We start from the raw sequence: 12,113 nt of genomic DNA, 5'->3' as shown, positions 1-12,113 counted from the left end.
GATCTTTTCTCACTCACTTAATCTATCTATGCCACTTTGTAGCCTCTTTATGTCCTCTTTACAACTTACTTTTCTACCTATCATTTTCATCCTTTGAAGCTCTAGAGAATACAGGCCCAGTTTCTTCAGTTTCTGCTCATACAACAATCCTGCCATCCCAGGGACTGGCTTGGGGAACCCCCTTTGAATTCCTTCCATGACAAGTATATCCTTCTTGAGGTAAGGAGATCAAAACTGTACACAGTACTCCAGGTGCAGTCTCACAAAGGCTCTATTTGATTGCAGCAAGATATCTTTACATCTGTACTCAAATCCCCTCACGATGAAGGGCAATGCGCCATTTGCCTTCCGAATTGCTTCCCAACCTCTCACTATTTAAGAAATACTCTGCCTTTCTGTTTTTTTTTTACCAAGCGAATAACTTCACACCCATTCACATTATATTCTATCTGCCATGTTTGTGCCCACTCATTTGGCCTGTCCAAATCCAATTGAAACCTCCTTGCATCCTCCTCACAACTCACATTCATACAGTATGTTGGTAGTACAGAATTTGAGTACTGCTGAAAAAGAGAGACATGCTGCCTAAGCTTTTTGTCTTGCACTCATCAGGACAGTTCACAAGATCACCAACAGTAAAGGGAACAGCTCAATTAACACTGAGAATGCTGATTGGTTGGCAAGAGGACTCTGATTGGTAGGGAAGTATCCAAGGGGAATGCAGCAAGAAACCGTTAACTGCCTAGCTTTTCTTCAAATTCAAACCAGGCAGGTTGACTCTGATTGGTCAAGGTGGTCCATGGAGAATGAACCAGGGAATGGCTGTTCCCCCAAACTTACTTTTAGTTGAAAAAAGCGCAATGTGTGGACATGCTCCTTCTGCCTTCAAAGGACCATGTGTGTGTGTGTGTGTGAATATATGTAGCTTCTAGCATGCATAAGTGAGCCACACTGTGAGCCGACTGATGATTTTAAATTTGTTTTCAGTGTAATTCTTAGCACAAATCAAGATTATTTCGCAAGTGTTGCCTAATCGGGGTATCATATTTAATGTTGGACATTATGGGCAGAATCGCCCTAGATTTGCACTAAGTGGGGTAGTGGGAGACTAAACCAATGTTTTACTTGCTGGCTGCATTGTCAGCTTTTCATGCTGTATCATCTCAAACCCACCACATTAATTATGCATTCCTGGGAAACACACCGTTTCCATGGCGGGCGGTCTCTCATTCGCCCACCACGCCATCACTTAGCTGCTTCATCATGCTGGGCGCCACATTTAAAGTGCAGCCGCGCACACACCTCTCAGTGCTTCCAGCCCATCACTGCTGTACAGAAGACATGTCCCTGAAAGGCAACAAGACTTTAGCCCCTGGTTTAATGACGCGTCCCTCGAGCGCCTTTTGGAGGCCTGCCATGATGTCCTCTACCCCTGCTCTGGCCACAGGATGGGCAACAACCTCACTAATCCGGCTTGGGAAGCGGTACCAGCAATGGTCAGTGCCAACTCCTTGCAAAAGAGGACAGCCACCCAGTGCAGCAAAAAGATGAATGATCATCTCCATTCTGCCAGGGTAAGTCACTCTTCTCATCACTCTCAACTCACACACTCACAAACTCATCACACATCCACAGGGATCTCACTCACTGCCAGTTCAAGGGACATCACCATTCACTCTCTCACACACCTTCATTGCCCTCATCCCGTCCGTAGGACCAGTCACCACTCACATACGCCAGGCATACTTGTCATCTGGCCTGGTTGGTGTCCTGCTTACATTTTCTCCATCTCTATTTATTTGGGACAAGCTGGCCCACAACAAGAGGGAGAGGTCGCAAACCGGTGGATGAATTCCTGAAATCAAGGTCCTCATGGACTTTTAAAATCCAGCTGGCCGGCAAGGAGCTGGACCATTCCTATGCTGACAGTGAAGTCGGCGGTGCTCTACCAAGTGAGGATCCAGCAGTGCAACATCCATCAGGCAGCCATGCTTTCACAGGCAACTGCCATGCACTAATTATCTCTCCTTGCTTCCACAGGCACATCTGGGAAACAGCCAACGGAGTCCATGACCCAGGGCCTCCAACCAAGCCCCGAAGAAACTTCTGAAGAGGAATCTGGAGGCACCATGCATGAAGTCGCGTCACAGCGCTCACCCACACCCTCCACCAGTGCAGAGATACATCCCTCGGTGGGACCTAGCTTTAGAATAGCCCCGGGATCACAGTCTGGTGCGCACATCACACTTTCTGATCCAGGTGGTGGCAGGGACTTCCCAGGTCTCCGGCACCCGGAGGGCTGCTGGAGGCCACAAATTTGCTGAGTCAGATGACGAGCCTCTGGACTCGGTCATGTCACAGTTGCTGGAGCTGCAAAGACACATTCAGGAACACCAGGAAGAAACGTCTGCTGCGCTCCTCAGATTGCAAGGCACAATGGAGGAGTCTGTCCGCTTTCAGGCTGAGGTGATAGCATTGGCATGCCAACGCACTGAGGTCAGCATTGGTAGGATGGTGGTCACCATGGAGACTTTGGTCCAGGATGTTGCTCCTGCACTGCTGTGTGGGCTGACTTCTACGGCTGACACCATAGTTGGCCTTCAACAATGTGTACACGATGGAGGTACATGGCAGCTCGAACTCACTCCAGCTACCCCTTCTCTGGGCATGGGTGTTAATCACTTGTACATAATGTTCACCATTGTAAATAAACTCCCAAGAATGTCTCGCTGCCTGTGGCTCCTTGTTCTGATTAACAGTATTCATGTCACTCAGATGTCAAACCTTTCTGTACAGAATAAAGGCAGGCGCCTCAGTCCAGGGTCTCTTCCCTGTGCTTTGTGCAGCCTTCAGATCAAAGTGATGGTCAAGCCTCACACTCCCCAGACACATTAATGATGCCTGCACCTCGATGGTGCTTGTCATTGCTGCCAGAATGTCGTGGGCAGGCGCCTCAGAGTTCCATCATTCTCTGTGTGCTCTCAGCACCTTTAAGGTGGGGCTGGCCCCCATTTTGTCAGCATCTGTGGCCAGTGATGTTGTGCTCCTGAAGGGGTCAGGTGCTGAAGGTGGATAATTGGATCCATGGCTGCATCTCTATGATATGGCCCTGATCACAGAGCGCAAGTGAGCTGCCCTCGGCCAGACAGGAGTCAGACATTCTCAGAGACTATGTGAAGATCTATGGAGTGTCCTTATTGTGTGTTGTCATCTTCCATCTACAATCGAGTGACTATTAGGGCCTCCAATGCGTCTCCATCACAGGAGCCTTATCACAGAGGGTACACTGCCATAAGCCAGACTGGAGTCAAACGTTCCCAGATGCAATGTGAGAATTTTATGTTGTCTCCTCACTGCATGGCATCATCATCCTCCATAAATCTAGCAGTTATGAGGACCTCCTGAGCACTCCTGCCTGATCTGGCCAGTGCGAGGGCCTCATCGCCATCATTGTTGTCTTCGAAGACCTCCTCGCCCTCATCCTTGTCGATGTTCTCCTCATCGGAGGAGACCTCCAGCATCTCCTCCTCAGCAAGCTCGATAGGCTGAATGGCCTATTCATGCTCCTATTTCCTATGTTGCTATGATGGTGGCTGTTTATATAGGATTTGTCTTCCACATGGTTTGATGAAAAAGAAAATATTAATAGGAGTTATTCATGGGACTTATGAACCTGCTCCCTTTTGTAAAGTTCCATTATGCAGCGACTTAGTAAACAGAATTCTTACTGTGGGAATTGTTCCTAGTTTACCTATGGAAGGCATATTGGGTAATGATTTGGCAGGCTTGAAATTATTAAAGTCTCTGACAGTTTTGAGAGAGCAGGTTGAGGTGAGAGAAACAAAGATTTTGCAGGAGGAATATCCTGGACTGCTCTTTGGTTGTGTAGTAACTAGAGCCCAAGCTCATAAAGCTGGACAGAATGAAGAGGAAAAATGGCTACCTCAGGGCCAAGAAAAGTTAGTATCAGAGATGCAAGAATGTCAAAGGTTGTGTGATGAACTAGGATCTGCTAAGGAAATGGTGATCAGTGTACAGAATCTACTTTCATGCACAAAAGATGAGTCAGATAATGAAAAATGAGAACCGGTGAGAACACTTGAGAGTCAGTCACAAGAAGTAGAACATCTGAAGAGGACTTGAAATGTCCAAATGATAAACAGGGTGTAGAAGAAAATGCTGGCTCTGAGTTGTGATAATTCTATGATGTTTAAATCCTGTTAATTCTACTTGTCACATGTACTTGCTTTTGTTTTGGTTAATCTCTTATAACTCTAAATACATTATGTGTAATTGTGAAAAAATGAAAAGGTTACCTGCGCAGTATGTGATAAGCTATTTGTTAGAAGTTTATGAATTGAAGAACTTGTTGTAAAAAGATTGGTATTATAAAGAAACCTTCACTATGACGAAGCTTTCTTTTTCCCAATGGAGTAAGTGTAAGGAAATCTCTGTTTTTGAGGCCCTGCGCAAATGCAGAGAGCAGAGTGGGGCCGACAGTGAGAGCATCTCATGTTGGTGCTTCCACAGTACTTTGCCATGGAGCTGCACTGAAGCAAGTGCAGAGAGCAGCAGGGAGACAGGCCGCACATGCTCGATTTTCAGCTGCAGGGATCAGGCAGTGCGCCCGAGTGGTGGTGTGGCATGAAACAAGACCTGTGTGTGGCACAAAAGGGAGTCCCTGTGACAGTTTTGAGTCAGGAGTGGAAGAGGCAGCAGCTGAAGTGCTGTTGTTAGCTCCGTGAAGCCTGCCAATATTTTTCCCTGAACCAACATCACTAAAACAGATTATCTGCTCATTATCACATTGCTGTTTGTGGGAACTTGCTGTGTGCAAATTGCTGGCTATGTTTCCTACAACAGAACAGTGATTACACTTCAGAATTACTTCACTGGCTGTAAATTGCTTTGGGATGCCTTGAAGTCATGAAAGGAGCTATATAAATGTTGGGCTTTCTTTCATCTTCTTTCTTCAATAAACAAGCTCTTGGTCTTGAACAAAGTATTTCAGTGCAGAGGATTTGCAGATTCCTCATTGAGACTCAGAGCCCTGATCAGTGAATGAGTTAGTCATATTCAATGTTGCAAGCCAGTATCCCTGATGTACTTGAAAAATCTAATATAGAATAGCCCATACCTTACTGGTGACTACAGCTTGAAATGTATAGTTGTGGCTCCCTTCAGCTGGCAAAGGCAGTGGGTTGTTGAACCATGCAAACCATAAGGAGGTCCAAGTCTGATTGTCCAGCTTTGGTGAGTTAGCTGATCTCAGCTAGGGCGGCAAGGAGAATGCTTCAGTTGGCCTTGGTTCTACTTCAGCAAGAAGGGAAAAGTTTGACTGGAGTCCTGAAATTCCTAGAGACTCTTCTCCAGGACAAATGTAACAGGGCAGAATTTCTGTCTGCCCCATCTGTGGAGGTACTGATGTTACTCTAAATGTCAGAGTCAATTTGGTTGAGTGGAATGGGATTGGTTGGATGGCTGGTATAGATCAGATTGATGTCAACAGCATGGGGTTCGATCCCCGTCCCGGCTGGGATGGATTTGGGACCCGTCTCCTTGCCCTTCCCATGGTGGAGATTGAGATGCTGTGGGTCAGACCTGCCTTCAGGTAGAGAACTGAAGAAGATCCTTGTTTTCAATTCCTGTTTTCCCCTTGCTCACTTGCCCTTCCCCATCTCTGTAACCTTCTTCAAACTTGTGACTCTCGAGATCTCTGCACTTCTCCAATTCAGGCTGATTGTGCAGCCTCAAGTTTCATTGCTCTACCAATGGAGGCCGTGCCTCCAGCTGTCTGGCCTAAGCTCTGGAATTCACTCGCTAAACCTCTCCGCCTCTCTACTTTTTCTCTTTTAAGATGGTCTTTAAAACCCACTTTGTTCAAGTTTTTGTTCATCTGCCTTAATATCTCTTTATGTGGCTTGATATCAAATTATGTTTGCGATCGCTCCTATGAAGCAACTTGGGACACTTTACTACACTTTACCACTTTAAACACACTACATAAATGCATGTTATTTTGGAATGTGAGCACCCCTGAGAATTTCCCAGGACAGAATAAGTTTAATTTCTCAGCAGGCCTGAGAACTGTCCTCCCACACCCACTGTCTATGCCTGACATAATGTGTTTGCACCTCCGTTCCCAGAATTTATGGGCCATTGTAAACAGTGCAGAACCATGACATGATCAGATTTCTCTTCAACCACTTGGGCCCCACCCTCCCCAGTTAGCTTCCTTCATATCTGCCCTCTCAAAGTTCAAGAATTCTGCTCCTGTTTCCACAACGTCTGAAAATCCTTATACGTGGTTAGCCCAGACACAATTAGAAGTTATCTGTGATGCCCTCATCGTAAAATAGCAAATAAATTTTCTGTGATGCCCTCATGTTAAAATAGCAAATCAATTCTGTTTTTCCAGATTCATACCTTGGTGACTTTCTGTCTTGTATGATTGCCATAGTGGTCAACTTGCCTGGTGTAGCTCAGGTGCTCCACTCTGGCATGGCAGTCTCTGCTGCATTTGCTGCAGAAGAAGACAATAAGTTGAGAGGGTGCATGAATCGCTGGCTTCTCTTTAATCTGGGCCCTCTTCTCAGCCAGTTGAGCTTCTGTTTCTACTCCCCTCTTCTAATGCCTATTCAAATAATCAGCTTCCAGAAGTCAGGGACATCCGCCACCTTCATATCTCATTTGCTGGTGTCTGTGTAGCACCCAGGAGGTCATGACCCAGAGGCTAGTTCACCGTATAGACGGTCCTTAGGTATACGGCCTTCCTTTATCAGATGAACATGACCTACCCATCTCAGACATCGTTGACTTATTAATATGTGTATGCTGATTGAATTAGCACCATCCTCTGAGTTGGTGACCTTGCCCTGTCAAGAGATGCTGTGGATATGTCTGAGACAAAGAAGCTGAAAACTGTTCGGCCTTTTCTCCTGCTGAGCACATGTTGTCCACGCACTCACTCTGTATAGGAGTGCACTGAGAACACAGGCTTGGTAGGCTTGCAGTTTGGTGTTCTCAGTCAGGTTGTTGTTCCACACTCTATTACTCAGCCTGGACATGACAGCTGCAGCTTCTGTATGTTGGTTTCAGCATCAAGTGACAGATTGCTGACGATTGTTGAGTCTAGATATTTGAAGCTATTAACAACCTTCAGCATCACATTGCCATTCAGCCACTGACAACGTCCTGGAGAATCATATCATCTTCTGGATGCTGATGGTTGGATCCAAAAGAATGCAAAGCACTATATTTTACACTAGATTGGTTGCAGGAGTTGCCAGAAAGATGATATATTTAGACATCAGACTGTCTTCGGCTCCACTCCAGATTTTTCGTTAGGGTTTACTTCCTTAGCCTTCAACTCTCCCGAGGTATGCATAACGTATGAACATACAAAGATATGAATTAGGAGCAGGAGTAGGCCACTCGGCCCCTTGAGCCTGCTCCGCCATTCAAAAAGATCATGGTTGGTCTGATTGTAATTTCAACTCCACATTCCCGCCTATCCCTGATAACCTTTCACCCACTTGTTAATATAGAATCTATCTAGTTCTGCTTTAAAAACATTCAAAGGCTCTGCTTCCACTGTTATTTGAGGAAGAGTGTTCCAAAGGTCACCACCCTCAGAGAAAAAAATTCTCCTCATCTCTGTCCTAAATGGGCAACCCCTTATTTTTAAACAGTGACCTCACAAGAGGAAATATCCTTCTCACACCGGACCTTTCAAGACCTCTCAGAATCTTATATGTTTTAATCAACTTGCCTCTAACTCATCTAAATTCCTGTGGATACAAGCCTAACCTGTCCAACCTTTCCTTATAAGACAACCCACCCATTCCAGATATTAGTCTAATAAACTGGATTAAAAAATTAATCTATAAATTGGAATGGCGACTAGTTCTTTTATTTTTTCTTTGTCAGCCGGCGCTATGGTTCTAAAATTTCTCTGAACTGCTTCCAACAAATTTACATCCTTCTTTAAATAAGGAGTCAAATACTGTACACATTGCACTAGATATGGTCTCACCAATGCCCTGTATAACTGAACCATAACTTCCCTACTTTTGTATTCAATTCTCCTTACAATAACCAAACACTGGAGTTATTCACCCATAGCTGTAAGTTTAGTTTATGAGTGTCAGGGCTTGTCCACATACCAGTGGGACCCCACACTGCATGTCTATGGGCCAAACCTTCTCTGAAGCTTTAGGCTGGGTCTGTGAGGGACCCAGTTTCTATGTGCTACCATGAGGAGGCACAGCTGAGGACGTGTCGATGGAGAGGCTGTGTACTGACAGGTAAAAACTTACACATTTGACTCTCCTTTTCACATTGCTGCCAGCAAATGGTGTATGGGTTGAAAATGAGAAGCAAACTAGCACACAGGAAGTGGGAAACATGCTAACTCTTCACACACACATTAAATGCATCAGATCGACCTGTTGGATACACAGGCTCATACCACCTAAGCATGTTATCAGCATCCACGAACAATGAGCAGTCCTGGAATCAATGTCTTCGGGGGAGTACAGGTGAAGGGGGAGGCAAATTAGTGGAGAAAAGAGGAGAGGGAAAAGCAAACAATTAAGGACATGTTACTTCACATTAAGAAATATTTGCATTAATATGTACCTTGTGTTTCACCCCAGCCTGTAACGTAGCATTCAGCTCCACTTGGTAATATATAGCCTTTCTTTGGCAAACAGATTATAGCGACTTTGTCATTCAACACTGCTGGCCTAAAATCAAAAGATATGTTACAATCATTTTTATTTCAATTGCTTCCTAATATCAGACATGTACTTTTTTTTCCTTGAGCTTGAAAACTGATGGTTGTTCACTGGCGATGCTACATGGAATAACTTTATTCAGGTATGTCAAGTGCTTTTTGAAAAACAACAAATCAGCTGTATTTAAAAGTGAATTATAAAAATGCCTACTTGAATTATAGCCCTGTTGTACCTTTTATTGAGTGCTTTATAAGTAACAGAGCATGTATTATGTTAGGGGACAGAGCAAAAGGACTACAGTCAGAGAGAAGACGACAGAGACAGACGAAGACTGGGGTCAGAGGAGGAAGAAAAGTGACTGTCTTTTTTCATGTCAATAGTTCAATTTTCAATAAAAATTTCCACCTGAATTTTAAAGACAACTAATTTCCTCTCCTGCTTGACTGACAGTTAAAAAAGGCAAACATTGATTATGCACAATGCTGAAAAGAGAGATTGGACATGGTAACACGAAAGGAGGAATAAAGACTTTGGCAGTCCATATATGCTTTATTTTGTAGAAGTAGTGGTGATGGGTTGAGCTCTGTTGCAGGTGAGTTTTGTTTCAGTCACAAATACCAGACTTGTGCACCAGAACTTCTCCATCTTATTCAGTATATGGCTTTTCTGTCATGAAATTGGGTTCAGTTTTAATGTGCCCTTTGCAGAGCAGGAGGGCCATTGAGGAAGTAACACTTCCAGAGATCATTCCAGTGGTTGCCAATTGAAGCCGAAGGTGAACCCTGCCCCATTTGCTGGTAACCACTAGACACTCATTATGGGTGTCAGTGGTCCTCAGGACACAAGTATCTGTATGTCTCTCAACAATAATTGCAGTGAATATTGTACTTGATTTACAGCTTTTATAGCCAAAGTGAAAAGCCAATGGCTGTGATATTGTACACTGGTATACGAAAATATAACGTTTAACATAGTCATCTGAAATTCTTCTCCATTGCTTAAGCAGTGGTGTTAACTCATTTAACTTTAATCTGTTGACACCTCTGCTAAAGGGGATGAATTTAAGGAAACAGATGGGACCAGATCTGCTTGGAGAGATATATCTTGTGATGTGCACCATCAGACTTTATCCTGCAACCTTTAGCTCAAAAAACAACTTTGCTCCATAACTAGCTGGAAATGTAAGCTGATGATGGCAGTGTGGGGACTGAGGCATCTGGGAGTTAGTAAATGGTGAAACCAGCAGTCAATGATTTACAAGATTTAAGGATTAAGAAAGAAACAGGAATGATGGAGAAGGAAAGATGACTTAGAGTCAAATCAGGTACAGAAAGGGAAATGAAAGAAATAAAAAGAGCGAGAAAAAAATTGGACTAAGAAAGAGAAAAAAAGACAAATGAAAAGTAAGAAAATAATTCTAAATTTTAAAATTTAAAATGTTCTGAATCTCTTGGAAGACTTTATCATGCACAGGACTGAGACTGAATACTTTAAACTGTCCCCTCTCTGGGCAAGGGAGGTTGATTGACAGTGCATTAGAATTATCATGTTGTTTAAACAGCAATTATACTCTTAATTACCAGCGCTAATTTTCTGTGGTAAGTTTAATGGGCAACTAACATGCAAATTCAGCAACTTCTTTGAAGTAAAGGGGAGGCTAAGGACAAGATGCCTTTTGTGCAATTCAGGCTGAATCTCTTAATCCCCTGAGCATATTGGACAATTTGTGCATTAATAATCTCAGAATCACAGAATCTTTACAGTGCAGAAGGAGGCCATTCAGCCAATAGAGTCTGCACTGGCTCTCTGAAAGAGCATTCGTCCTAGTCCCACACTCTTGTCTTATCCCTTGTGTGTCATTGATAAACACTATTTCTCCAATAAGACTTGGCCCGTTAAATGCTCATACAAAATTATGGCCTCAATGGCCAGCATTTTACCGTGCCTTTCAGGCAGGATGGCAGGCAGGAGTGGTTATAAAATTGAGTGCCATGGCAGCTGCACCATGTCCACCACTTACCTCCCTCCTTGCCCCCACCCACTGCAATTTTACTAGCAATGGGGAGGTGTCGGGTGATCAATTAAGGGCCTCCCTGCAGGGATTTTACTCCCGACGGAGGAGGCCAGTGTCAAGTGGTCAGGCAATTTGGGGGGGTGCCTCCTTTTTGGGCCCCATGTGCCCATCAAAGGCCCTCCTTAAGGTGTGAATGCCCCCAATATTCCTGCTTTGATCATTCATCTTCTGCCTCCCAGCCCCCTTGCTGGGGCCTGCAAGCTGGCCAAGTAGAGGCTGGCTCACCCTTGACTTTTATACTCTTGGGTGGGTACCCTACCCTCCATATAAAATTCAGCCCAATGTCTTAGATTCCTGATGCTCCATTTCACTCATCTCATCCTGTGTAGTTGAAAGGATAAATTAGGGGCAAATGAAGATTGTTTCAATTCTGATCCAACATTACACATTAACCTCAGAGTAAGAGTATTATTCTTACAGTATCTAATGACTTAGGTGTAGGAAGTGCATCCTTCACAAGCACTACTTCAACATGAACAGAGGGGGAAATTACTCATTAAAATCAAAGGCACATATGAAAAAGAAGTGAAAATAAATACCTGTCAAGCTTTAATAAAGCAATATCATTCCGACTGGGTCCAGGAACTATTTTGCTAATGCTAATTATCTGCCTCGACAATTCACGTGCAACTTCTCTGTGTATTCCAAGATAGACTTTATAGGCTGAAGGTTTCAAGGATCTGCGACAGATGCAGTGAATAATTTAGCTACCTATAATTTTCACATTTGTCTTTACTAGAACAACAGCTTCATTTAAGTGGTGCTTTTATGGTAATAAAATGCCCCGCGGTGCTTCACAGGAACATTACCCAACAAAGTTTGACACTGAGCCATGTAAGAAGATGTTAGGACAGATGGCCAAAAGCTTGGTCAAAAAGGGAGGTATTAAGGAGCATCTTAAAGGAAGAGAGAGGGTTAGAGAGACAGAGAGGCTTAGGGAGGGAATTCCAGAGCTTAGGCTTTAGGAAGCTGAAAACATTACTGTCAATGCTGGAGTGAGGTTTAAGGATTGGGGAGGGGCGAGGCCATGGAGGGATGTGGAAGCAAGATTGAGAAACTTAAAATCAAGGTGTTGTCGAACCAGGATTCAATGTTGGTCAGTGAAAATAAAACATCCAATGCAGCATACCCTTACCGTTCTAAACAGTGTTTAGCTGTGAGTACCCATTTGGTATCGATAAGAGTCCCTCCACAGAAGTGAGCACCAAAACTGTGATACACAAGACAATTTTAATCATATAACATCAATTGATTGAAAAGCTTTAACAGAATGGCTTCAGAGGCCTGGAACAGGTATATGA

The 12,113-nt window shown here is 44.0% G+C and overlaps 1 protein-coding gene across 1 annotated transcript in view; it reads right to left on the bottom strand.

The window, feature by feature from the left end:
* The window catches only part of plg (plasminogen), a 144,929-nt gene that overhangs the window by 10,902 nt on the left and 121,914 nt on the right, over window positions 1-12,113 (bottom strand). Inside the window, exons 17-19 of the mRNA XM_041206806.1 lie at window positions 11,948-12,022; window positions 11,352-11,492; window positions 8,641-8,747 (exon numbers count right to left, since the gene is read on the bottom strand). Of these exons, the coding sequence (XP_041062740.1) occupies window positions 8,641-8,747; window positions 11,352-11,492; window positions 11,948-12,022 (323 nt within the window). The remainder of the gene's footprint in view (window positions 1-8,640; window positions 8,748-11,351; window positions 11,493-11,947; window positions 12,023-12,113) is intronic.

This window comes from Carcharodon carcharias, chromosome 2, assembly GCF_017639515.1.
Source record: "Carcharodon carcharias isolate sCarCar2 chromosome 2, sCarCar2.pri, whole genome shotgun sequence".
In the NCBI taxonomy this organism is placed as follows: Eukaryota; Metazoa; Chordata; class Chondrichthyes; order Lamniformes; family Lamnidae; genus Carcharodon; species Carcharodon carcharias.
Note: the sequence above shows the minus strand (reverse complement) of the source record. Positions and strands in the feature narration are given on the sequence as shown.